Source organism: Euprymna scolopes, chromosome 30 (genome assembly GCF_053919585.1).
Source record: "Euprymna scolopes isolate OS-2025 chromosome 30, ASM5391958v1, whole genome shotgun sequence".
Taxonomy (NCBI): Eukaryota; Metazoa; Mollusca; class Cephalopoda; order Sepiida; family Sepiolidae; genus Euprymna; species Euprymna scolopes.
The window spans coordinates 24730574-24757658 of NC_136511.1; the positions used below are offsets into that span (position 1 = coordinate 24730574).

General features: G+C 34.5%; 1 protein-coding gene across 2 annotated transcripts in view; it reads right to left on the minus strand.

Moving 5' to 3' along the window:
• The window catches only part of LOC145254721 (interstitial collagenase-like), a 127767-nt gene that overhangs the window by 65127 nt on the left and 35555 nt on the right, over positions 1-27085 (minus strand). For both annotated transcript variants that reach the window (XM_080113443.1, XM_080113444.1), the window contains 3 exons: positions 11046-11163; positions 5637-5774; positions 1624-1721 (listed from right to left, as the gene is read on the minus strand). In XM_080113443.1, coding sequence (XP_079969569.1) covers positions 1624-1721; positions 5637-5774; positions 11046-11163 — 354 coding nt within the window. The remainder of the gene's footprint in view (positions 1-1623; positions 1722-5636; positions 5775-11045; positions 11164-27085) is intronic.

Genomic DNA, 27085 nt, shown 5'->3' on the forward strand with positions numbered 1-27085 from the left:
AAAGGTCTATGGTGGAAGCTCTATATAATGTTATATAATGAATGATGAGCCGAGTTCCAGTTTGTGTTGAGGTTCAGCTGTAGCTTAGATATTAGTAGCGATTTTTTTTATGCGAAGATTCCGAATACTGCGTTCCATGGCAAAAATATCGACGTTGATACATATTGAAATTTCTGTAGATGTTGAAGTATTTGTGGAATGATGATACTTGTGTTTGTGTTTTTTTATTCTTATATGTAGGAATTTTATAGTGCTGCCTTCGTAGATTTTTTTACAAATGGAGCATTCTAGTTTATAGACTATGTGTGTGCGGCGACAAGTGGTTACGGGGTGCAATTAGCAGTTGCTGACATCATATCAACACAGATTCAAAACAATATCAACCTTGCAAAGGCTGACATATTAAAATTAGAACCGTCCCCCCAAAATGCAGACATAACTTCACATAAATAGCAAGCTCCCTACGTTTTACCACCTCATTAAAACCCACAAAATTACTGGTGTGAAAGAATTTATAAAATACGACTAATAAATATTCATTATCTGCTTAAACTTAACAATTTTTGACAATTATTACATGTAAGAGAATCCGTACAATTTACAAGCGATACCGCGAACATTTTTTATCTTGCGGAATATTAAAACCTGGTGATTTGATTAGCGGTGAACCTGTCTTTGCTTTATCTTTATTTTCATGGGAAGTACTCGTCTGAGCTATAATCCTTCTTCGTATAACTTTTACGAAAAACCCTTGTCTATCTGAAACAACTACCAATAATTTCCCTCAGTCTTTATTTGTACCTATATCTAAAAGTAGATACCACGGACAAAGATTTTTTCTTAAAACCACAGGCCCGTCTCCCTCCTTTCCGGCTTACTACAATATGGTTGTCTTCAAGTCCAACGTAAACAAGTTCTTGATGAGCCGTCTCTTTAAGAAATTCAATTAATCAAATTTCCATGATCAACGGTTACAACGATATTGTCCCATTGACTACTGTACACTCATTAACCGCCTTCTTCTAGTGGCCTTTGGGCCTTGATAAGTGGTGACTCCTTTGTAAAAAATGTTACCACTCCCGTCTTCCTAACTCTTCAACGTTTTAATTTTTGAGTTAAAAATATGAACTCTTACTTTTTGGAACGACCCCCGTATGTTAAGTTGCTTATATTTGACGTACGGATGAATTAATAAAACACGCATTATAAATATTCAATGTGTGCTAAAACTTAAAAATACGACTTGATGTGAGCAAATGTAGACAATTATTACATGTAAGGGCATCCGTAGAATTTATAAGCGATAACGCGAACATTTTGTATCTTGCGAAATATTAAAACCTGGTGATTTGATTAGCGGTGAAATAACACGTGATTGATAAAGGGCATCTCTCGCTGCTGTAACTTTTACATTACTAATAAAGGAAAAACTGTTGGTCGGGTTGAATATAAAAATAATAGATCGATTTGAAATAAAAGAAGTGTTTTTGTTAAAAAAAGAAAGAAACAATACTGCATTGTTTTACATAGTATTTTTATACGCTTTTATTTATGGAGCTACGTCGGTCAATATGATAGGGAAGCATCTGATTATACTTTATGTAAATGATATTAAAGATATACCTGCAAGGCTCTTTTAATTGTTTCATCAGTGACCTCTTTGGGAAGATCCTGTGTATAATTCTTTATAAAATAGGTCAAATCTGTTTTGTCCCAGTGAGCTGTGAAAAAAGGCAAAAAAGAGTATAAAATTATGCAGAATTTAGGAAACAATATATAAATATTTATTTGGAAAACAATATATAAATATTTATTTGGAAAACAATAAATATTTATTTGGAAAACAATATATAAATATTCATTTGGAAAACAATATATAAATATTTATTTGGAAAACAATAAATATTTATTTGGAAAACAATATATAAATATTTATTTGGAAACAATTTATAAATATCTATAGAAATGATCGTAGCATAATAAAAACGGAATAAAGACGATCAAACAACAATTAAACATACTAATGTTTCGGAGAATTAACAAAAACATAAAGTTCTCGTCAGGCGACGTAATATGGTTTATGTGCCAATAAAGACGACTGGTTCTCAAATAAAAGAAGAAAAATGTATTTCTTTAATATAAAAAAATGTTAAATTTAAAATTAAGAAAAGGAAGGGGTGATAGGTTACGTGACATTTTCGACTCCAAAGGGAAATAGAACGGCAATACTTAACAGGATAAAAGGAGGAATAAAAAGCGGGGGGGGGAAGAAAGACAAAAAAAGAGAGAGACAAATAAAAAGAAAAACGGGAAAGGAAAAAAAAGAAGAAAAAAAGGAACCAAGAAATAGAAGAAGGGGGGAAGGGGGCTACGTAATTAGATTGCCATCAGAAATGGGAGGGTGGTAAACATATTTGAAATCATTTATATGTAAGGTAAGAAAGTACATAAAAAATGAGTTTTGTCCACCGTAAAGGAAACATTAAGAAGGAAAGACAGAAAGAAAGAGGTTCCTATTTACAGTGCCTCCCCACGGGACGGAGTTAGAAACCAAGGTCGTTTTGTTAACGTGGAGAAAAGGAACAAAAATTAAAAATTGTCTCAGTCGTGAAGGATTTCTCCTCCACTGACAGAGAACAAGAAATTGAAGTGCAGCATCTGAAGAACAAATACTACACTGTGAAATCGACTCACAGGTCAGGTAAAGTGGTTGCGTTTATTTTCTTGGCCACTGAGTAAATTGGGCACAAGGGTGTTTTTAATCTGAAGAGAGGGGGAGGAGGAAGGGGGCCAGCTACCGAGAGGTGGGAAATGGTAGCTGGATAGTGAAGTCCATTTGGTATATAGGGTTGTCTCTTACATGGACCAAATATTGCAACAAGGGCAATGGTCTTTGATTACAGCATCTGCCGGAACATATATTACACTTTGAGATATTACATCTTTTTTATTCAGGCAAAAAATGAACATGAACAAAAAACTTAACCATAAGGCCAACTCAAAAGGGTGGAAACAATGAGGGTCGTTGGCCATTGGCCATCCTTCCCACTCTAGAACTTAACAAAAGTTTCTCTTAGCTAGAATCTTCTTTCACCATAATACCACATTCGTCCTTTCGAACTTGGGGACGTCCTACTTAGAACCCAATTTTTAAAACATTTTTTATTAGCGTGTAAAAACAAAAAAAGATAACAATAAAGTTAATACAATAATTCATTTATGTCGAGGGCGGGGGAAGAAAAAATACAAGTAGTGGTTAGTAGGGCCCTCCTAACCCCATCTAGTTGATAGACTGCCCGTTCTGCTTTGGTTTGTAAAGGGACCTGAGCTCCTGCGGGCCAGTCTCTAAGTGAAGATGCTCTTTAGATGAGACGAAATGGAGAAAAGAAAATTTTGGGGGGTGGGGAATGGGGGGTTAATGATTGATTTCTTTCTCTCCAAGAAAAGTGAAATTTAGAGAGAGGGGTGAAAAGAAACAATACAATTAGATGGAGGTGTGGATCTTGGAGGCTTCCTAATAGGGGAGAGCTGGTGGAGCACTCACTCAGCTAGCTAAGAGGCTAGGGATAAAATTACACTTGATAGAACTGCGCGTTCCACACCTAGGCGCGGAACACGTATTCAAATTCGGCTCCTTTTCGTACACACAGACTTGTTACATGTATCCATCTTCTGTCAAATGTTGCGGGATGCAAACTTCTTCTATCACATCTAATCCTCACCCGTAGTTGGTGTTTAAAGAAAGCGATCAGATCCTGATCAGAAAAGGCCAGTACCCCCGGCCACCTTGCAGACGCGACGTGCAAATCACCATTCTCGCCATGGCCAGGATTGTAATTTAGACCATTTGTCTTTCCCTGTCCCATGGCGGCCTCACGTTGTCAACAACATTGGATACGGTAATCGGGCGAGGATGCTCAGGATCGATGCGAGCCGTCACTTCACTGACATACCACCAGTACTGGCGGAGTTCGCGGCACTCGAAGAAATCGTGATCAGTCGTTTCTACAGCCGTTTTTCCGCAAAAGGGACAAGCAGACGACATTGTTAAGTGGAAGTGCATTTTGGGCCAATCGCCAGGTCAGAGAGAACTTCGAATTATTCAGATGACTCGAACCTGGCGCCCAACTCAACGCGTAGCGAATCTCACTCTGCTGCCAACCCAAACGCGCGCATAACGGGTCATCGACGCCCCCCCCTCACTAGATCCCTGTAGAGTTTTCTATGGGTAGCAGTCACAAGGTCGCTGAACCTTGGTAGTCGTTTTAGCGCGGCTCGGCACTCTTTCAGGAAGGCTGAATCTCCCCACGTCCTGCGACGACTCTTGATAGAGGAGTCGAGAATGAGGTCGGGAAAGGCGGCAATGATCTCGGGGTGCCACAGTTGTTCTTCTTGACGGTAATGGCTCAGGAAGACAAGCCTCTCGGCGTCTCGATGACACTTCAAGTCCGGCATTACAAAACCTCCTTCATAGGGACGTTGAATGCAGACCTGTCTGCTTACACAGTGTCTTCATCTGTCCGAAAGGAGCGAGGACAAGAGTTCGAAAAGAGGTTTTAGGTGTTGTGCAGGCAGGGGAAGTACAGCGAGTCGGTAAAGGATGAGAGGGAAGACGTATGTGGCGCACGCCTCGGCTCTACCCTTATAGGAAAGTTTCCTAGGAAGCCACAAGTTGACCGCAGCCTCCACATTTGACCCTACCTCCGACCTATCCTCATCAAGATGGAGACTCGGTCCGAACCACACGCCGAGGATCCGAACCGTGTCATCCGTCTAGCTGAAGGGCGCCGGAAGGTTTGCGTTGCCACTCCAAGTGACCAACCACAGTCCGACCGACTTACTGCGGTTTATGTTGGCCCCCGTGATTCTGTCGTACTGTGCGAGTGCCTCCGACACGATCTCAATGTCTCTTAAGCTCGACACGAAGACCGTGACATCATCGGCGAACCTTAGAAGCTGAGCCGCCAGGTAGAGTCATTCCGCGCTGGGCCGAATTTGCCTCCACCCTCTCAGCTTGCGGAGCAGAGGCTCCAAGGCCAGAGCGTTTTGCTTTTTGTTCGAAGAGTTTGGCTCAAGGTGAAAGGGGTGGATGAAAACATATCATCGTATAGAGTTTCCAGTCAGGCAGACACATACACACATAAGCGTATCAGTAAGTAAGCCACACGCATATACATACAAATGCATACGTATGCGTATATATATATATATATATATATATATATATAGTTATGTAGTTATATAGTTATATATACACTTCGTACATACATATATATATGCACATGTATACATGTATATATATATATATATATATATACATATATATATATACACATATATATCGAGTTATGTGTTCATCAACGTTTCGTCTTCATTTCGAGACTGGCTCTGGACGAATGAAATTAAGAAAACAAAAACACCAGTAAAAATATTTAAACATTATCATGTGCAAAGTGTCATGCTGTTCTATTTCAGAAACGGATAAAAAAGACGTAGGAAATTCAAAACAGGTAGGGGAGCTTGCGTTGTCAAAGAGAGGGAGATTTTTAATAGCGTCATATGGTCGTTAATATGTTTTTTTAAAAAATATGAACGCAGAGTGAATGTGGCAAACATATAAGAACGTTTATACTAACCTTGAGTTGCATCTCTTTTGCTCAATTCAATTAGAATTGTAGGACTATGGAATATTTGTCTCAATTTAGGACCGGAGAAATCTGGAACACCGCAGCGCTTCCTCTGCATTTGATGCATAGTGGAATCGTCCATTTCACCTGAAAATAATTTACCGAAGACAATGAAAATGTTTTTTTTTTAATAAATAGACGCAAGTATTAATATTTTTAATGAAGGGAGGTAATTCTCCTTCTTCTTAAATTAATGTATCTTGTATGTATAATAAAGGTAATTAATATTTTTAATAAATGAAAGCCATTATTATTCTTTTTTAATAAATAAGAAAATATTGTTTTTTAAACTAAGGCAATTATTACTATATTTTCATGAATGAATACAAATATTAATATTTTTCATTGATGAAGTCAATTAATATTACTATTTAATGAATGGGGGCAATTATTACTTTTCTATGAAGCAAACAATTTTATTTAAATAAAATGAAGACAATTTTTACTATATTTTTATGAATGAGGACTAATATTAATATGTGTAATGGATAAAGGAAATTATTATTATTTAATGAATGGAGGATTATATTATTCGTTTTTAATCAATTAAGATAAATAAAAATATTTGTAATCGAAGAAGATAATTATTATTTTTTTAAATGAATGGAGGCAATTATTATTTTTTTAATGAGTTGAGGAAATTATTATTATTTTATGAATGAATGCAATTTTTTTTAATGAAAGAAGGCAATTATTTGTATTTCCTAATGAATGAATACAATTATTATCATTTTCCATTGAATGAAGGCATTTATAGTTCTTTTAAATAAATAAACACACTGATTATTATTTTTAATGAAGACAATTATTATATTTTATGAACAAAGATAATCTATAATAGCAATCTCACCTATCTGTTTAAATGTATGTATGTATGTATGTATGTATGTATGTCTGCCTAAAACTTTCGACAGAGGCGACGGATTTTCACGAGATTGATATTGTTTTGAAGCTGGACCCTTCGAACGATGAATATAGAAAAATTGACTAAAAGCATTAATTCCGTAATTCTCACCTGGGCACTTTTCTACAAAGAGAGTCGTTTTTTTGTGTCGCCATTTTTGCAAGTCATCGTATCGGTTGTAATGACTTTACTAATTTAAACGTTCTGAACTTACGGGGTCGTCATGGAGTAGGGGTAAGACGTCAGGTTTTCTTTCATATCTTTTCTGCCTTCGCGTCACGAGTTCGAGCCTGCCTGTCTACTACCAGTTTTTTTTCTCAACACACACCTTCAAATACCCGGGAAACGCATGGCAGCCAGGCTACTTATTAAATAAAAGCCGTGCAATTTTAGTTTTTCGTATTGAATGAAAGCAATTATTATTTTTAATGAACAAAATAATTGATTTTTTTTTTAAAGAAAGCATTTCTTACTAATATTTAAAATTAAATAAATAAAATTTTATAACGAATGAGTGCATTTAAAATCTAATATATAAAAGTCTTTATGTCTGTCTGTCTATCTGACTGTTTGTCTGTCTCCATATTTTTAAACTCTATCCCTCCCGAAACTAAAAGGCGCTGACCGGCGCTACGGGCCTCAAATGATTGGATTTATTACGGGACGTTCTTTGATAAGTCTTTAGCAATTTAAAATAGTTTATAAGGGGGTAAAAATTGCAAAAATAGTTATACACTTTGTACATTCATTTTGGTTTATTTTTTAATTTATAAAACGCTCGTCTGCGTGTCACGTTGCTACAGTGGTGACGTCACCAGATTTTAATGTTTCGGTTTCGATTCTTTCTGACGGCACCCAAATACAATTTTTTTTACTTTTGAAATCGCCACTCTATAATAATATATAGGAAATATGGAAAAATTAAAATGTCATATTTAAGCGTATTTTAAGATCGGGCTAAGTCTGGTATCCCTGCTATGATTTTCTATGAATAAAGACAATTATGTTTTAATTAACGAACACAATTTATTAATATCGTTAATAAATAAAAAGCAATAAAATATGGTTAACGAAGGGACAATATAAAATATATTTTTGACAAATGAATACACTTTTAATATTTTTAATAAATGAATCATGTAGCGTAGTGCTTGAAGATGTCTCCTCTCCCATGTCAATGCATGGATACGTTTTGCCTTTATCTAGGTGGAGCTGAGATGTTAAACCGTTCCAGCTCCACCCCATAATAAATAGGCTATGATGGAACTTTTATCAAATTGAAAATATCTGGTTATTTTTAACTCGTGTATATATCTATAGAAGTAAAATTGTCTCTGTGTGTGTATATTTCCCTACCACACTACTCTGTCAATTTTCAGTTTACAGACTTGAGGTTTGACACAAGGGGTATTGAGATTTGAGAAAATCTTTTTATCGGTTTTCAGCCAAAGGGTCAATGTTCAACGATTTGGCCTTTGAAAACTCTACCGAACTCCTCCGACAATTTTGGGTCAAACATATGAAATGCTAGAGGTAGTTTATGTGGGGTCTAAACAGTTGAACTGTTAGATGAAGGTTACTTAGACATGGATCAAACATTTTTATTTGATTGGAATCCAAAACAATAAACGTTAAAGGGTAAAAATTGGAGTCAAATTTGGGCCTCTGCAGTCTCTACCAAATTACTTACAAGTTAAAAATTACCTTATTAAAACTAACAAGTTGAAAATTACTTTATTAAAACTAACAAGGTAAAAAATTACCTTATTAAAACTAACAAGATAAGAATTTCCTTATTAAAATTTAAAAGTTAAAAATGTCCTTAATAAAACTAGCAAGTTAAAAATTACCTTATTAAAACTAACAAGTAAAATACTTACCTAATTAAAACTAACAAGTTAAAGATACCTTATTAAAACTACAAGATAAAACACTCCTTATTAAAACTACTAAGTTAAAAATACCTTATTAAAGCTAATAAGTTAAAAAATTAATTAATTAAAACTAACAAGTAAAAAATTAACTTATTAAAACGAACAAGTTATAAATACTTTATTAAAACTAACAAGTAAAAATTAGCTTATTAAAACTACCAAGTTAAAATACTTTATTAAAGCTAACAAGTTAAAAATAACTTATTAAAACTAACAAGTTAAAAAATTCCTCATTAAAACTAAAAAGTTAAAAAATACATTATTAAATCTAACAAGTTAAAAATTACTTGATTAAAACTAACATGTTAAAATTACTTTATTGAAACACACAGGTTAAAATAGTTAACTTATTAAAACTAACAAGTAAAAATTTTACCTTTTTAAAACTAACCAGTTAAAAATTCTCTTATTAAAACTAACAAATTACTTTATTAAAACTAACAAAGGTAAAAAATTACCTTATTAAGACTAACAAGTTAAAAATTGCCTAATTAAAATTTACAAGTTAAAGAATTTCATTAATAACACTAGCAATTTAAAAATTACCTTATTAAAACTAACAAGTAAAAATAATTACCTAATTAAAACTAACAAGTTAAAAATATCTTATTAAAACTACAAGATACAACACTCCTTATTAAAACTACTAAGTTGAAAATAACTTATTAAAGCTAATAAGTTAAACAATAATTAATTAAAACTAACAAGTAAAAAAAATTACCTTATTAAAACTAACAAGTTAAAAAATTTCCCTATTAGAACTAACAAGTTAAAAATACATTATTAAAACTAAAAAGTTAAAAAATTAACTTATTAAAACTAACAAGTTAAAAATACCTTATTAAAACCAACAAGTTAAAAAATTACCTTATTAAAACTTACAAGTTAAAAACTACCTAATTAAAGCTAACAAGTTAAAAAAAATTGCATTATTAAAGTAACAAGTTAAAACTATCCTTATTAAACTAACAGGTTGAAATTACCTTATTAAAACTAACAAGTCAAAAGTTACGCTATCCATATTAAAACATAAAAAGTCTAAACCTTGCTAAGCTAAAACAATCAAGTTCAAACGTTACATACATTATTTAATTGGAATTCATTATTGAGATGAGTATTATTTATTAATTTTATTTATTGCGGACTATTATCCTCATCTTTCTTAGGTGTTGTTTACGACGTTTCGGCCCACTATTCCCCTGACCTTCGTCAAGTAACCACGACGGGATAGGAACTCCGAATACCACCTGATGAAGGCCAGAGGAATAGTTGGCCGAAACGTCGTGAAATAACAACTAAGAAAGATGAAGGTCATAGTCTGCAATAAATAAATTAATAAGAATGCAGTCGTTCTTTATTTTTTAAAAGTACTGTTGAATTTGAAATTAGTAAATTTATTTAAGATTTACCAGGCGTTGTCCGGTATTGGACGTAACATTAAATTAATTTTAAAAATGAAGAAAAAAGCCCAAAGGAAACTGAGACATGTACATGCAACTATTTTGTTTTTTCAAAACAATTTCTTGTAAGTTAAAAAAAGATCCTCGAGATGAGATCGAAACCAAACATTAAAGACACTGAGTAAAGTACAATAACCAATAAACCAGCTTGCCACGACCTTTAAAAAGTGTTTTCAAACCGCGTAAAATAGTTTACAAGCAGATAAGGATCCAATGGAATCCAAGTATCAATTTTTTTTCAACTTTGACCTTTTAGCAGCACATTTTCCGGATGAAAACCGATGAAAAAGTTTTTCATATACCTGAATACCTATATACCCTATTTACCAAATTTCATGTCTGTAGATAAAACTTCCTTGAATATACAGGTTAAGAAGTGTCCCCTCACACACTTTTTCACTTTTATAGGTATACTAGATGATGAATCCGGCGTTGCCCGGTATTAAACGTAACGTTAAATTACTAAAGATTACTAAAATTACTAAATTACTAAAATGACTAAAATTACTAAATTACTAGATATTAAAAAAAAAGAAACATAATGCGAGTATTATGCTTTTTTAAAACACTTTACTTCGAAGTAAAATAAAAAAAAAATACTCCAGCTGACATCGAAACCTAAATGCAGGGAACCAAGTACGATACCCATTAGGACAGGTTTGCACGAATTTCACAAAGTGTTTTTAAACTTACTTATTCAAAGATACGGTAAACGGTTGGAGTATGCGCAGTCATGATTCAGTCAGCAAAAATATAAAAATCCGAAAACTTGCACATATGAATCTTATTTCTTATCAGCCCCGTTTCCGGATTATTTGAAAGGTTTTCACATGTCTGAATACACAAGATACCAAATTGCAAGTCTGTAGATCAAAAATTAGTGGAGTATATAGGTTGAGAAGTGTCCTCACACTACACATTCTTGCTTTTATAGACATGTAAATTAGCAATTTGAACGTGACAGGGCGACAGACCGACGGGCATAATCTCTTATAAAATCTGTTGACGCATCTGAACAAAGAAAAGAAGACAAAAAAAGAGGGATTCATGATTTTCTTACCTGTGACATTCAGAAGGGATTTTATCTGGAAATTCTTGATGGCATAGACAAGCACCTTAGAAGGATTTGTTCGCATGGAATAATCCGGATTCAGATAGCCATAACGAAGCAAATAATTCTATAAGAGAGAAAGAAAGAATAAAAAACAATGGATCAATTCGGATCGTTCGAGGAGGCGAAAACAAAATTTACAACTAAAGCTCGTTTTTCATATTAGCAAAACCACACAAATATGTCTGTGAACACAGTTATTTTCATTCTAACACAAACTATTCTTTTTGAGTAAAATAATTTTTTCGTATGGACACTTTTATTGATAGTAAACACATGAAAATCTATTCCTCTTCAATGTAATCTCCTTCGCCCGCAATGCTCTTGTTGTACCGTCCCGCACTGACATCAACCTGGGCACTAATTGGCTCTATAGACACACAACGGCCCTTATAAATCAAATTCTTTATTTTGTCAATCGACTCTAGTGTTCTCACTACCTTACACATTCCACACGTCTCATTATCCCTCAAGACTCCCTTGCCTTCTTAAATCTCTTATGTTAATCAAAAACTGATGCTCGATTAATGCAAGATGGTCCAAAAGCAGTCTGAAGCATTCCATACGTTTGTGTTGCATTTTTCCCAATTTTACAACACAATTTTATTGCGTATTGTCCTTCTAAACTGTCCTCAACTCCAGATTGCATTTTTGAAATTTACTAGTTGTGACAATTAGGCTTTAGTAGCATGTATTCTGATTGATGCTCTTGCTGTTTATTTGAACCTGAATACATAAAAATCGGTTAGTAATGTCATAAGATGTATAGCAATATATATATTGCAATATAGCAATATATATATTGCAATATTTAATTTCTAAGCGTCTACGGCCATAAAAATGTCTGTAAAAATACTGGAAACTTATTGAAGGCACCTCGTATCCAAAACACGACCATACTTTTAGGAGTTCATTGAAACTTGCCGTTTGCTTACAGCTGATTGCTTATTGGATCAGCATCTTTCAGGTATTTGTAAACCGGCAGAAGGTTTTTGATAAGTAATTAACTTTTATTTGAAAATTGTAATTAGCACGAAATAGGAGTTTTTGATAATTATTTAATAACTCGAAATCGCCCTAAACTCAAGACTCAAAACTGAAGATCCAGTGCTCAAAACAACGAGATATTATAAAAAGGCTGGCTGGGAAGCCATCAGAGATCTTATCAGAGATGCCCCATGGGGAAATATCTTTTCTCTTCCTGCTGAACAGCGCGCAAATGAGACCACTGAATGGTTCAAAACAGCAATTGAAGCACATATTTCCATGCGGAACGTTTATAGCAAGCTCCACTCTCCCCAATGGTTTACCTCGAGTTGCGCAATTGCTCAAAGGCAGCTTACATACCGCAGATTAAACCGACTTAAGTTTTCAAACCCGATAATAAGGGATGAGTATTGACTGAAGTGAGCTTGATATGGGTATCTAAAACGGTCCTTATTATCGGGTTTGAAACCGACAGTACCAATTACTTATCTCAGCTAAAACTTCCTGTAAACAAAATATAAATATTACGCTCTTATTTTCGTATCTTCCTTATAATTGGGCACCCCGCTGGATTTCCTTTTCCTAAAAAATGCTCTCTCTCTCTCTCTCTCTGTATATATATATATATATATATATATATATATATATATATATATATATATATATATATATATATATATATATATATATAATTAGTATGTTCGAAAACCTAGGTTGCGGTGTACTTATGGACATATAAAATTCAAAGGTGGATTAACGACCACGACATGCTTTAATCATTCATAGTTACGGACCATATCTGTAACTGTTTATTTTACTGTTAATAACGCAATTTGTGTTTCATTAAGCGGAAACGAATAGCAAGGTTTAGTGACTGACTGATCGGTGTGTATGTGTGTTCGTATAAGAATACGCTGCAGATTGATCACTGTACAGCTAGGCATGTGGAACAGCTCTCGAATCAGACGATTTTAAATAAAACTAGAAAGGGTGCTATGCGTTGCCCGGTCGTAAAATAAGCTTAAATATGATATTTTCCTTCTTGCAGATTTCATATTAATAATTATAGAGTAAATTCTCAATCGATCACGTAATTACAACAAACAGACATACATACACAACGCTCAGTCAGTTACTACAGATCGCAATTTATTTTCTCTGAACTACATTGTTAAACAAATGGTTACAGATATGGTTTGTAACTATTAATGACGAAAGCAGGTCGTATTTGTTTAATCAAACTTTTAATTCATATTTCAACAAATAGAACGCCACCTCGGTTTTAGAACATAATATATATATATATATATATATATATATATATATATATATATATATATATATATATATATTATATATATATGCACATACATGCATTACTCCGTGATCGATCCCTTACACAAAATTTTCAATAAAAATAACCTAAAGTTATCATACAGCTGCTGCGCAAATTTAGAGATGATAATTAAAGCACATGACAAAATATTAAATAACACCAATGAAAACAACAACAAAATAAACAATAAAAAGTAGACAAAAAATAAAACTAACACAAAGGACACATATGTAACTAGTAGAAATACAATTAATAATAATAATAATAATAATAATAATAATAATAATAATAATAATAATACACCAACTCCTGACAACGACAACCATATTAGTAATAAAAATAAAAATGCAAATAACGAACAAGATAAATGCAACTGCAGATCCCGCACACTTTTCCCACTTCAAAATAAATGTCTAACCAAAAGCATAGCTTATCAGGCCACAATATTTGCGAAAGAAAACCCGAAAAACAAAAAATATTACGTAGGTATGATATCCTTAGATTTCAAACCCTATATTATGATCACAAAATACATTAAAGATAAAAAAAATAAACACTGAATGAAAAAAAAAAAACTCTAGCAAATAAATACTGGGAACTCAAAGGAAAATAATAAGGTAGATTATGCCTTCATGAAAAAATTGCTATCCTATATTTTAAAGAACCCCATCATCTATTAAACTGTAGGAGAGAAATAGCGAACAACTGTGTTCACAGGATAAACTTTACTCTAGGATAGCGATACAAAATAATTTTAAAATTAATACTAACATTAGAAAATAAATAAATAAAATAAACATGCAGATACATAAATTGTCATGTATATATATATATATATATATATATATATATATATATATATATATAAACTAACATAAAATAGAATAAATTTTTAAAAATCACATTTAACCTAGGTTTAAAATAGGTCAGAACACTAGATCTATGCTCTCCGCTAAAATATCACACACAAAGGAAGGGGTGAATCAGAGATCAACTTTGGAGTATATATGTGCGTGTGAATTCGTTCCCTTCGAATTCGAAAACGACGAGGCCAATTTTTATGGAATTTCATGCGAAGGTAGTCTATAGGTTTGGCAATAATTTTAGATAGGGTTTCTATCGGAATGTCTTTGATAAATATCGATAACTGATAATTGAAATAATCCAATGAGAGAAGCAAAGGAAAACGACTAAAGTGAATACCTTACACAGTTCAACATCACAAGGGCATTTCTTTTTTACATGGGGGGTCACCACTTATCAAGGCCCGAAGGCCACTCAGGGATAAGGGTTATTGCGTGTACAGTAATCAATGAGATAGTATTGTTGTAATCATTAGTATTGGGTGTTTAGTTAGAGTGTCTTACTTAAGGGGGCGGTTTGTCAGGAGTTTGTTTATGTTGGACTTGAAGACGTCCAAGTTGTAGTCAGGTGGGAAACAGGCAAGCGGCAGGGAGTTCCACTGGCGTGTAGTTCTAAGAAAGAAGCTTTGCTCATGGAATCTACGTTTTGATTTAGGCACAGATAAAGAGTGGGGAAAATTGTTGACAGTAGTTTCAGCCAGACGGGTGTTTCTCGTGAAAGATTGGCTTGGCGAGGGGGGACGAGGGATTAGAGCTCAGACGAGCACCTGCCATGGAAATAGCGATAAAACAAAGACAGGCTCGCAACGTCTCTTCTGTGGAAGAGAGGTTGCAGGGAAGAGAAAAGGGCATCCCCCACTAAACCACAAAGTCTATTTTGTACTCTGTCAAGGCAGGATAGGCTGTTTTTAGCAGCTCCTGCCCAGATGTGACACCAGTACTCCATCCTTGGACGTACTTGGCTTTTATACAGATAGAGAATTGCATCAGTTGTGAGATATCTTCTGGAGCGGTAGAAGGATCCCACCATTTTCCCAGCGACCTTGGCCACAGATTTGAGAAGTTTTTATACCGCACAAGTTTAAAAGACCGATATATAAAAATCACTAGTATGTTTATTGATATGACAGTAGCGCGTTCAGAAATAATGCTTTTGATTAGAGCACAAGTGAAGCATGATGCGTGAATTTTGACTTTTAAACTTTAATTCCAGCCATTATATATAAAACTAATTTTACAACATCAAAAGTTGATTCTCTAGAGTGCAATGCAGATTACAATGTATGTGAAGCTTCGTCTTGGTGCACCATGATGTGTACTGTAATAGAACAGGAAATTAATCGATTTGATTGCAAAATTAGCGATTTCTCTGATTTCAATGACAATAAAAGTATGGGAGCGTGAAATATTCGTTGATCATTATTCAATACCAGGCAACGTCAGGTCAGTCTGCTAGTATATACACCCCTGATGTAAAAATCATCAGCCACTTGAAATCTTTTTAAATAGAAACCGTTTTTGAATTGATTTTAAACGCCTTCCACTTACGGTTACTGCAACCTTTAAATTCATGAAAAAAAGAAGCTACATTCCAAACATTTAATTCAGAAATTTACATTTTTATAAAATAAGGCATTTCACACGTGATCAAAATTATAAGACCAAGGGTATAAATTCTACGAATATGTAATAGAAGTGCATGGAAAATTTTAACAACGAAATTTAATAATGAGTCTTTGGGGCATGCTAAGAATAGCGTTTCCATTCTGAAGATGGCTTCAAAAAGTTCATTTTTTGTTGAATATTGTTTGCCATTTCGATAAAAATCTCTTGTCATCCATCCCCAAACATTTCCAATCGGGTTCAAGTTCGATTAGCATGCAGGATGTCCCAAGAGCTAAACCCCATTTTCTTGCAGAAATGTAAATATTCATCGTGCAGTGGATTGCAGCATTATCCTGTTGAAATAACTACCCCCCCCAACAAAAAAACGATAACCCTCCGTCATGAACGATGTTTTTTGTAGCATGCTAATATAACCAGTCGCTCTCTGACAACTCTGCACCATCTGGAGCTACATAATCCCTCTGTAAGAAAATACACCTCATACCATTAGGGACCCTCCTCTACTATGAGGCGTGAAGAAACTTTCAGGAGGCATGTTTGGAAGCCAGCAGGACCATCTAGATTTTATTTTTCCTCATAAAAAAACAGTACTTTCTTCCACTTTTCAGCATCTCATGTTTGGTATTTACGACTAAACGAGGAATTTGTTTACGCTTTTTACTTACCATGCCTTTTTGTTGTACGTGTGATTACTGAATTGAATCAGCATCTGTAACTGTTTTAATTTGACGAGCAGAACGTTTCCTGTCTTTCCTAACAACCCGTTCTCATCTGCTGGAGATTTTTGGGGCCTACCAGTAGATGTTGCTATTCTATAATTCTCAGCATTCTTTAGAAAGTTCCAAATCACAGTTTTACTGCGATTTACCTTAGCTGATATGGCCCGCTGTGAAAACCTTGTTTATGGAAATCTAGAATGCGAGCGGGCTCAACTTCAGTAAGTTAGCTTGCATGTTATCTCTTGGTGACACCTTACGCAGTGATTGCTAATCTGTAACATATCTAAAAACAATTTATATCATTAGTCTTATCATTTTGATCAAGTGTAAAATCATTTTATAAAAAATATAATTTTCTGAATTAATTGCCTGGAATGTAGCTTTCTTTTGTGCATAATATTAGTAATTTAGTAATATTAGTAATAATATCATTATAGTAATTTAGTAATAATATTATTATAGTAATTGTATTAGTAATATTAGTAATTTATTAGTAGTTTTGTGCTTAGTATAAGTAACCTTGAATTGGGGGAGTTTTAAATCTATCGTTACAAAAAGGTTTCACTTGAAAGATTTTCAAGTGCTCTTAAATTTTTTACAAGGAGCGTATATACAGGGTCACCCCCCCCGGAAAAGTAGTCCAACAAATGTAGTAGAACCATTCTTTTTATTGTTTACATTACATTTAGTGTTCTAAAAGATGCTGGAAGTGCTCCCCATTGACATCTGTGCATTTCTGGACACGTTTAACAACGTTTGCAGATACTGCCCGGAAATGCACAATGAGCAGGTCTGGGAAAGAAGTTTTGTTTATTGTTGCGTTTAGATTTAAGCACAAATGGGGAGTGAAGAAATAGTTTTTAGTGGTTGTAGCTAGTCAAGTGTTTTTGTGAAAGTTTGGGAAGGGAAGATCATAGATTGAGTTCAGTCGAGCACTTGCCATGAAAATAACAGTAGAACAGAAACATACTCACAGCATCTCTTCTTTTTGAAAGAGATTGCAGGGAAGAGAAAAGGCCATCACTGACTAGGTTACATTTTTAGGGAAAAAATAATACTTCCAAGTAACTATTTTGTTAGATAATATTTTTGAAAATCTTTGGTTTCTATTCTAACTGATGGCACCTAAATAATTTTTTTTACTTTTGAAATCACAACTCTATATATAAAAACTCTATATACAAAATCTAGACAAATTAACATATCATATTTAAGCGTATTTTACACCAGGAAACGCTGCCCCCTCCGGTAGTAATGAATAACGTTTTTTTATGTTTTAAATCGACGTGTAATATTTCAGTAATAAGCAATCAAATGAACGCTTTTTTACGTACTTTCTGGTCTTAACTTTTTTATTTAGTTACTGACGTTAACCCCTAACAAGGCATATCGCCAAATGGACGTAAGGGGCTACTATTTGGGGCTGTGACTAGAAGAGATTAACAAACTGTTGGTTTACGTTACATTTAAACTTCTGCATATCAGTATAGTCATGGAAGCAAGTAACAGGAAGAAATTTCCAATGGCTAGCTGTTTCAGGAGAAAAAAACAAACTAATAGAGTAGAAAGCTTTTTGACATTTAGGACCTCAACACTGAAGAAGTGTGATTCTCTTTCTAAGCGGATTTGTCGGGGATATGCACGTTGAAGGGGGCAAGTGCAGCCAGTTCATCAGAGAAAATTCCATTAAAACACTTGTAAAACAGGCACAGAGCTGCAACGTTGCGGCGATAGTACAGGGGCTGGATTTTAGTTGACAAAGTTAGACCTATTAGATTGAAGACTCCTCTTTTGACTAGTGGTATATGCACCAGTGCTTCTCCTCATTAGTGTTCTGTGTAGTGACTGTACATCATTTCGGCTGTTAGATTTATAAATAAATAAATAAACTTTTCATGCAGGAAAGACACAAGGAGACGTTCGCTGAAAAGTGTTCGTATATGGTTTTGTTAGAAATAATTGATTTAATATTATCGTGGGAAATTATTTACTTCTTTTTGCATCTTAAGATAAAAATGAAATGCCAAGGGGCGTCGATTTGTAAAGATAACCTATCTATTTACTACAAAGATTTCAAATGGCAAAATTCCCGATTTTTTTTAGATATACATCTTTAAAGGAAAAGGAAGTGTGTACAATCATTCGATAGAAGCTTTGATGTTTACGCCAGAAACCTTTAGCCGGAGCTAGATATCAGTTATACTCGGTTCGCATTCTTGTTTGTTTAAGCTAGTTGTTTACATCTTAAACTTAATTTTCTAACTTAACAAAATAAGAGACGCAGACGGACAGACATCGTAGTAATTTTTGTCTTTGCTTCTTCTACATATTTGACGTTATCTGGTTCGGATGGCTTTCTGAAAGAGACTGACTTAAAAATGTACTAAAGATCGTAACATTGATTAAGTTTTGTCTTTCACGTTTGATCCCCGCCACATCTTTATGTCACTTGTTGATTTTGTTTGCAGATCAAGGTTATTCTGACATGTACTGAATGTGACCTTTGACCAACTTTATAGTTACATTCATCGCACTGATCCATCGTTTGTAACATGATTCTTTTTTTTTGTGTTGTCACACGGCTTATTTGAAACTAAAAAAAAAAATCGACTCCACAATATGTTTACTTTTTAAAATGACAAAATTAACATTTACTACTCACACGGATTTTCGATGCTTATGTTTTACACCGAAACTCTAGTACTGTTGGGTTAATCCGGAGCAACATCGGGTGACCTTGCTGATAGTCTATTTAGAACATTTTCAAAACCGTGGATAGACATCTTACATGTGTGTTCTTTATTTCTAGAAAACACATATCAAGGGATGCAACTCTAAGAAAAAAGGGGGTCTATTATCTTTCTTTGAGCTGAGGATATTTTGTGGAAGGGATAAATAAGGAAAATAAACTTTTTTTTTATTATAATTTTTTTTTCTTATTATTTTTCCCATATAAATTTGTAATGAATAAATTCCAAATGTGCTTATATTCAATACCTGGACGGCTTAGGATATCGTAACCATCCACTATATGTGCTGCCTCCTTGAGTTTTAATAACCTTCCATCTTTCTTCTATATCTAATATTTTAACATCATCCTACACTGGGGAATGGATGCCTTTTTCTTCTCATGAACTGATTTTTCGATTTCTGCTCACATGACAGCTTTCCGTGTTTTATTAGTCTTACATTAAGAGGGCGGCTTTTTTCTCCCTTCTACTTCTATTGATTTTACTCTTGTGCAATCTTTTAATGTTCAATGTTATTTATTATACCATTTCATATTAATGTGCTACCATTCAAAACCCATTTCAGAAAGTAATGTAGGGAAACAGAACATGGACGCGCGTATGCAAAGGCATATGAAATGCAAAATGAGATCACTGTAAGGAAAATTACCATAAAAGGAGAGAGCACGTTAGAGAAGACGACCACGTAAGAGACATGGGTGACGTACGGTTGTGTTACAAAAATAACTAGTCCTGTGTTCCTTGTGACAGACACTGCATACAACAGGTGGGTCCCGTGTGTAATATTACCGTAGTATCTGGTCTCGTGTCATCTTCTCAAGAATTACTTTGTCTTTTGGCTGGGTGTTTCTCGAAATCATCAAACACATTATACTATCCCGATTATATTTGACAGTAATTCCATATTTACTGATTTACATGACGTCACGTTATTTTACCATCCTGGTATCCTACGTTGCTGTCATCCTTCTAAAACACTCGCATATTTCTTTATCAACAATGCTTCAAGCAAACTACCTTTCCCTTTTAGTATAATTTCTTTACAAAGATCATTTAAAAATGTCGCATATTATCAGTCATCATGGTTGATTTAAGTAATACTTTAAATAAATTGTAATGCATTTTATTAGAAAAATTACACGAAAAGTGAGTTATCAATTTCTTAGTGGAAGCGGGGGGGGAGGGGAAAAAGACTATAATATATGTGTGTGTGTGTTTGTGTGTGTGTGTGTGTGTGCGTGTGTGTGGGGGGTTGTGTGTGTGCGCTATAAATTCCCGATTTCTCGCTGGAAACTTGTCTTGTATATAATCGTTCGACGCAATATTGATATACCAAGAATTACCTCCTAATTATTTGGGGATTGGATTTGTAGTGTAGCATCCTCCGACTGTTTCTGTTTTATTTTTGGTGTACATTTTGTACTTTTTGTCATGAGACCATTTTCATGTTCATTTTCGAAAAGTTAATTTTAACAAGTCAGCGTTACATTTCATTTTCAGTTTTATTTCGCTGTTTCAATTTTATTTTTTTATTTTTTTTCACTTTATGTTAAAAGATAGAATTTTTAAACTTGGATTTAATATTATTTTATTTTTTTGGAATCATTTCAGATGGGGCTTCATAATTTGTGTATTTATGATTTTGCGGACTATTATTCTGATATTTATAGTTGTTGTTGTTGTTGTTGTTGTTATTACTGCCTTCCATAGCTGCTGTTTCACCACGTTTCAACCAACTAATCCTCTTTCCTTTTTCAGGTGGTAAACGCCCCTATCCACTATGGTTAAGGCCTCTATCAACGCCTGTACTTTTTGACCTTCTCCAGGCGGTTAACGCCTCTATTCACTGCGATAAACGCCTCTATCATCACCTCTATCCTTTGGCCTTCTTCAGGCGGTTAACACTTCTATCCACTGCAGTAAACGCCTCTATCAACGTGGCTATCCTTTGGCCTTAGTCTGGCGGTTAACACCTCTATCCACTGCGGTTCATAACTCTATCAACGCGTCAATCCTTTTGTTCTATTCAGGTAGTTTACATCTGTATCCTCTGGTTTTCTTCACGCTGTTAACGCCTCTATACACTGCGGTTAACCTCCGTATAAAGGCCTCAATACTCTGGCTTTCTTCTGGTGGTAAACCTCTTTATCCACTGCACCCGCTGATAAAGGCGTTGACTGTCTACGGTGTCAGGTGAACATTGCTTGAAGATAGCGGGTTCAATCTTACCCAATGCAGGCCAGAGAATTATTTGACCGAAACGTTGTGAGACAACAACTATGTGTTTTGTATGGGAGGGCTCATAACGGGAACAAGACATATAACGGAGGACGATACATCATTTATATATAACTAGCCTAAATGCTCGGCGTTGCCCGGATGTTTGTAGGTGTGTGTCGAGCAAAAATAAAGGTGTAGAAAGCAGGCAGGCTCGAACCCGTGACACGAAGGCGGAAAAAAAGGTAGAGGTGTGTGTGAGGGTGTTGGTTGATAAAAAACATAAAGGAAAATTGCGAGCGAAAAAAATAGTGGTGATAAGCATACAGATTCGAACCCGTACCGCAAAGGAGGAAAAGAAAGTAAAAAAAAAAACGTGACGTGTTAGCTGGTGCGCCCATCGCCAAACAGGAAGTGGCACACTGTCAAATTAAGGCTAGATAATCGAAAACATCGGCGAAAAACCGACCTCTTCCTGTAGAAAACTGCCTAGTTCAAGGTAAAAGAATTAATGTTTTTAGCCAATGTTTTCGATATTTATCGTCCGAAGAGTCGAACTTCAAAATGATAACTGATATCGTGAAAATCCTTTTCCCCTGTCAAAGATTTTTGCAAAACATACATACATTCATTCATACATATATTTAAACAGACAGGTGAGATTTATATCATAGACGAGTTACACAGTGACGACGACGATGACGCAATGCCTTGGAGAGTTCACATTTATAATATTACGTAATTACAAATCGTCGAATTCTTGAAGAGTCTATATTATTAATAAGATGCTTAAGTAGGTGAAGAGAAAGACGTGCAATGGACAGTTTTTTAATACAGAGGAGATATACATTTAACACTTTGGAAAGAGGGTACATACAATACCTGTAGAAAGGGTTTCCTATAAAGTTATTTTACAAGACGAAAACAAAAACACATTACCTTGCGCTTGAACTAACGACGAAGACAAATATTTACAAAAGCATTAATACATTTATTCCAGCTGGTGATGAGAATGTAATGAATTCAATACCTGTTAGATGTCTATATTGGTCCGTCTTTCTTTCTGCCTCGCTCTCGAAAAGAGGCTTGGGCTAACTCAACTCTCCTCTCTCAACTGCCAACTCTCGCGACTCTGACATTCAACTCCAACCCAACCGCAACTGCTTTCGAACCCTAACTTAACTGATATATATTGAATCTATGGCACTTATGTATTTTTGGTACCGAGCTGAAATAATAATGTTATTTAGAAAGCCATTCTTTAAATGAAGAGGGGAGAGTATTTTGTAATTATTCTGTGATTCCGCCTAACAATTTAATTAAAGAATAATCGTGAAACTTGAAATCAACATGAAAAAGTATTTTAAAATAGCGCGGCACCAAACATACATAAGCACCGTTCTATCCTTCTTTGTGACGTCAAAACGTGTGCAATCATTTAAATGTTTGTTCATGTGGATTTTACATATTATATATGACTCCAACACGTTTTTGGCAACACAAAGATATTCCTTAATTTATATTATCTGATTCTACCTCTCTGACATAACTTTGTATTTATAGCTATTTCTAACTACAATCGCTAATTCTCACATCTAACATCGCATTTAAATAGTATTATGTATTCTTTTTAATTGTTGATCACTAATTCTAGCATTCTCCTTTAAAAATATTATGTTCGATACTAATTGCATTGTTTCTCTTATTACTGGGAGCTGCCACCCTTAACAACATATAAAGATGAGAATAACAGTCAACAAGTAATGAATTTAATATTTTTATTTAATTTATTGAAAAAATAAAACAAGCATTTTTTACATTCTTGGAAATACTTAAAAAATCCTATCATCTTCTAAAGTGACGAAGAAAAGAGAGTATGCCACAAAACTGCCACGAAAAATAACTTGATCTAACGAAAATTCAAAAACACTAACATACTACTTTTACTTTATAGACTATTACTTTACTTAATGGATGTCAATTATAAAATTATGATGTTTGTGAGTGAGAAAGAATATGATTAAAAAATCCAGGTTAGTCTATGTTTTGTTCTTCGTCGTTTCTGGATTAAGGTAATTATCAACGTTTTTTTCCCCAATTCAGAATGTTCCTAGTTAGGGCGTTGGATTTTCTCCATAATTAATATTGTTACCTTAGTGATCCCATCGGAACACAAGGTTTCTCAGAAGATAGTGGAAGTGCAAGAGTTTACATCCTGTCTAAGAAAGCGGCTTTTCTTCCGATTCAATAGAAAACGACGGTGAAAGAGTTCACGGTTTACTGAAACAGAAATGAATACTAAGTCCCAGGGAAGATTATAATGACAATTGAGAAGATTGTAGGCAAAAATCAGATCATTGTCTAAACGTCCTATATAATATCACATTAGTACCGACAGCATGTCGTTCGAAGCTTGTCAAGATTCGAAGAATCAAATATAGAGCTGAACACTATATTCTAAAAGTGATCTGACGATGGAGAGATTAATAAAGATAAGTATTTGATAAGTCAGTTTGAAAGACAGGTTTCCAGTGAGAAATCGGGAATTGATACACACACACACACACACACACACACACACAAACACACACATATATGTGAGTGATGTTTTATAGGATGTGTCCAGCAGAAGGCATACATCTTTTGTTTCGTTCGCTTACTGTGTAACCCCCAAATTTACGAGACAATCATCATCATCATCATCATCATCATCATCATCATCATCACAACCATATCACCATACTCATATAATCATCATCAGCAGCATAATCATTGTCTAACCATCATATCACAATCATCATAATCATATCATAATCATATCATATCATCATATCGCCATATCATCATATCTTAATTATCATATCATTATACCATCATCATAAACATCATCATATTATCATCATAATAGCATCATCATATCATCATCCTATCATTATAATCATCATCATCATCATCATCATCATATATTATGTATTCAAATATTTTACTGTTGGCATTTGTTTTTCCATATTTTTATTGTAATATTTTTTTAATAGAAATTCTTGGGTATTTACGGGAGGGATCACAAGAAAGTTGCCAAAAGCCAAATTAAAATGATTTTTACTGAACGAACTAGATTCGAAATGGTGACCAGGGGTCATTGTTGGATAATGGAACCGGGCAATACTGGGTTTCCCAAAAATACGGAACAAAGAATTGTTTCTGAGGAATAAACAGCTTGGGATCTGTGACGTAAAAAGAGATAAATGAGAAAAAAAATAAACGACGTAAATTTTGATGTATGCACTAATAATAAAAACGAGTTTTTGGGAGTTAAGGGAGCGAAGTTACGGAAAGAATGTATGTCTGCTAACAAACGCGAGTGTTCGCATTCTTTCGTCGTCGCCATCACCGTTATCTCATCTACCTCTTTCGATAACCATGAGCTCTAAGTATCAAATAGAGTGCATTGTTTTCACAGACGAATATATTGCCATTTTTAAAAAAAAACAAATACACATTCGTACGCATTGTAAAGGCGAAGTTAGTATATTTTATACATACGTTTCTACATTCGCACCTTATACAATGGTTATTAATCCATGTCGTTGTATGCTGATGACACTACCATTTATGGTAGCACATTAAAGACAGTAAACGACCAAGTTCTCCCCGATTCTCTCTCCTATGAATCTTGAGCACGTGGTAAAATGGGGAACGAAGTGGCTGGTTACTTTTAATGCATCTAAAACCAAGCTTCTCTCTTTACATCATCAACACTCTGATTCACATCTGGTATCAATTGAAATGAATGGCTCTAGTCTTCAAGAGGCCTCACGTTTTGACAAGCTTCTGTGCTTGACCGTTACTCCTAACCTTAAATGGAACACGTACATCAAATATGTTGCCAAGACCACTGGGAAAATGGTGGGATCTTTCTAACGATCTAGTAGATATCTCACTGCTGATGCAATTCTGTATCTATATAAGAGCCAAGTACGTCCAAAGATGGAATACTGTTGCCACATCTGGGCAGGAGCTACTAGAAAGGACTTGCCCTGCCTTGATAGAATTAAATAGACTTCGTAGCCTCGTAGGAGATGTCCTTTTCTCCTCCTTGCAACCTCTATCTCACAGAAGAGATGTTGCGAGTTTGTCTCTGATGTATCGTTATTTTCATGGAAAGTGTTCGACTGAGCTTCAGTCTATGGTCCCCCCTCACCAACCTTTCACAAAAATACTCGTCTAGCTGAAAACACTATCAATAGTTCCCCCACACTTTATCTGTGCCAAAACGTATACTCCATGAACAAAGCTTCTGTCTTAGAACTGCACGTCTGTGGAATTGTCTTTCGTTTTCCTGCTTTCCGGCTGACTACAATATGGTTTTCTTCAAGTCTAACGTAAACAATTTCTTGATGAGCCGTTCCATATAAGTTAACAAATTTACGGAATTTCCATTATTAATGATTACTATATTGTTCAATTTCTACTGTACACTCTTTAACCCTTATCCTCGAGTGGCCTCTTTACCTTGATAATGTGGTAATACCTGTGTAAATAAAAAAACTTAACCGCCATCAATTCACTAAGTTGACATCATTTGCAATTAGGAGTACATTTTCACCATTAATTTCAGTATTTAATTCAAATACGTTTAAAAAATTGGAAAAAATAACCCATCTCCAAATTCGTCTTTAATTACTGCACAGTAGGCGCACTTGCTACATCGCCTAGAGTAATCGGCGTTAAAACAGTGTTTGCTAATGCACATAGAATCTTTTTTTATTCAGGTAAATGAGGGAATAATAGGTTTTCTGAGATAGTGTAATGTTCTTGAGGTGAGTGTAGGTACAACTTAATTGTAAGTAATTGAAGTGTCAGTTATATGGAAAGTCTTTAAAATCTTTATTATAAACAACGGCATTCATATGAAACCGTGCTATTATATTTACCAAACATTTTAACAGAAATAGTTTTGTGATAAATAGCATTAGCTGAAAATAATGAATTTGGAAACATTAAATAATCAAGCGAGAACTATCAAGTTGATAAAGTTCTTACGGTTTTTCACTTTTAAATTCAGCTGAACATTTCGGCTCAAACAAAAAATTATTGATAGAAATAAGCATCATCAGAAGCAACACACATTTGCCAACGCAAAACAAGTGTATTTTTATGCCAGTAACGTAAAATTCTTGCGTTCTTGTGGCAATAGACTCGATGAAGGTGTTTATGATATCGCTTGTTTTTTTTAAGCATTTCTCACGCAGAAAGTTGTCAAAATCCTTGAAAAAATGGGAAGTCGGTAAGTGAGAAGTCTGAATAGTATGGCGAATAAAGCAGAGCTTCTCAGTCCAATTGGTTCAACTTCTGCAGGGTTCGTTAAGCAACGTTTATTGGGCATTGTAGCGGAGAATAATTGGGCATTCTCTGTTGCCTAATGCTGGGTGTTGTTGTCGAAGTTTCTGATGCAATTCATCCATTTTTTGACAGTACTTCTCTGCGGTTA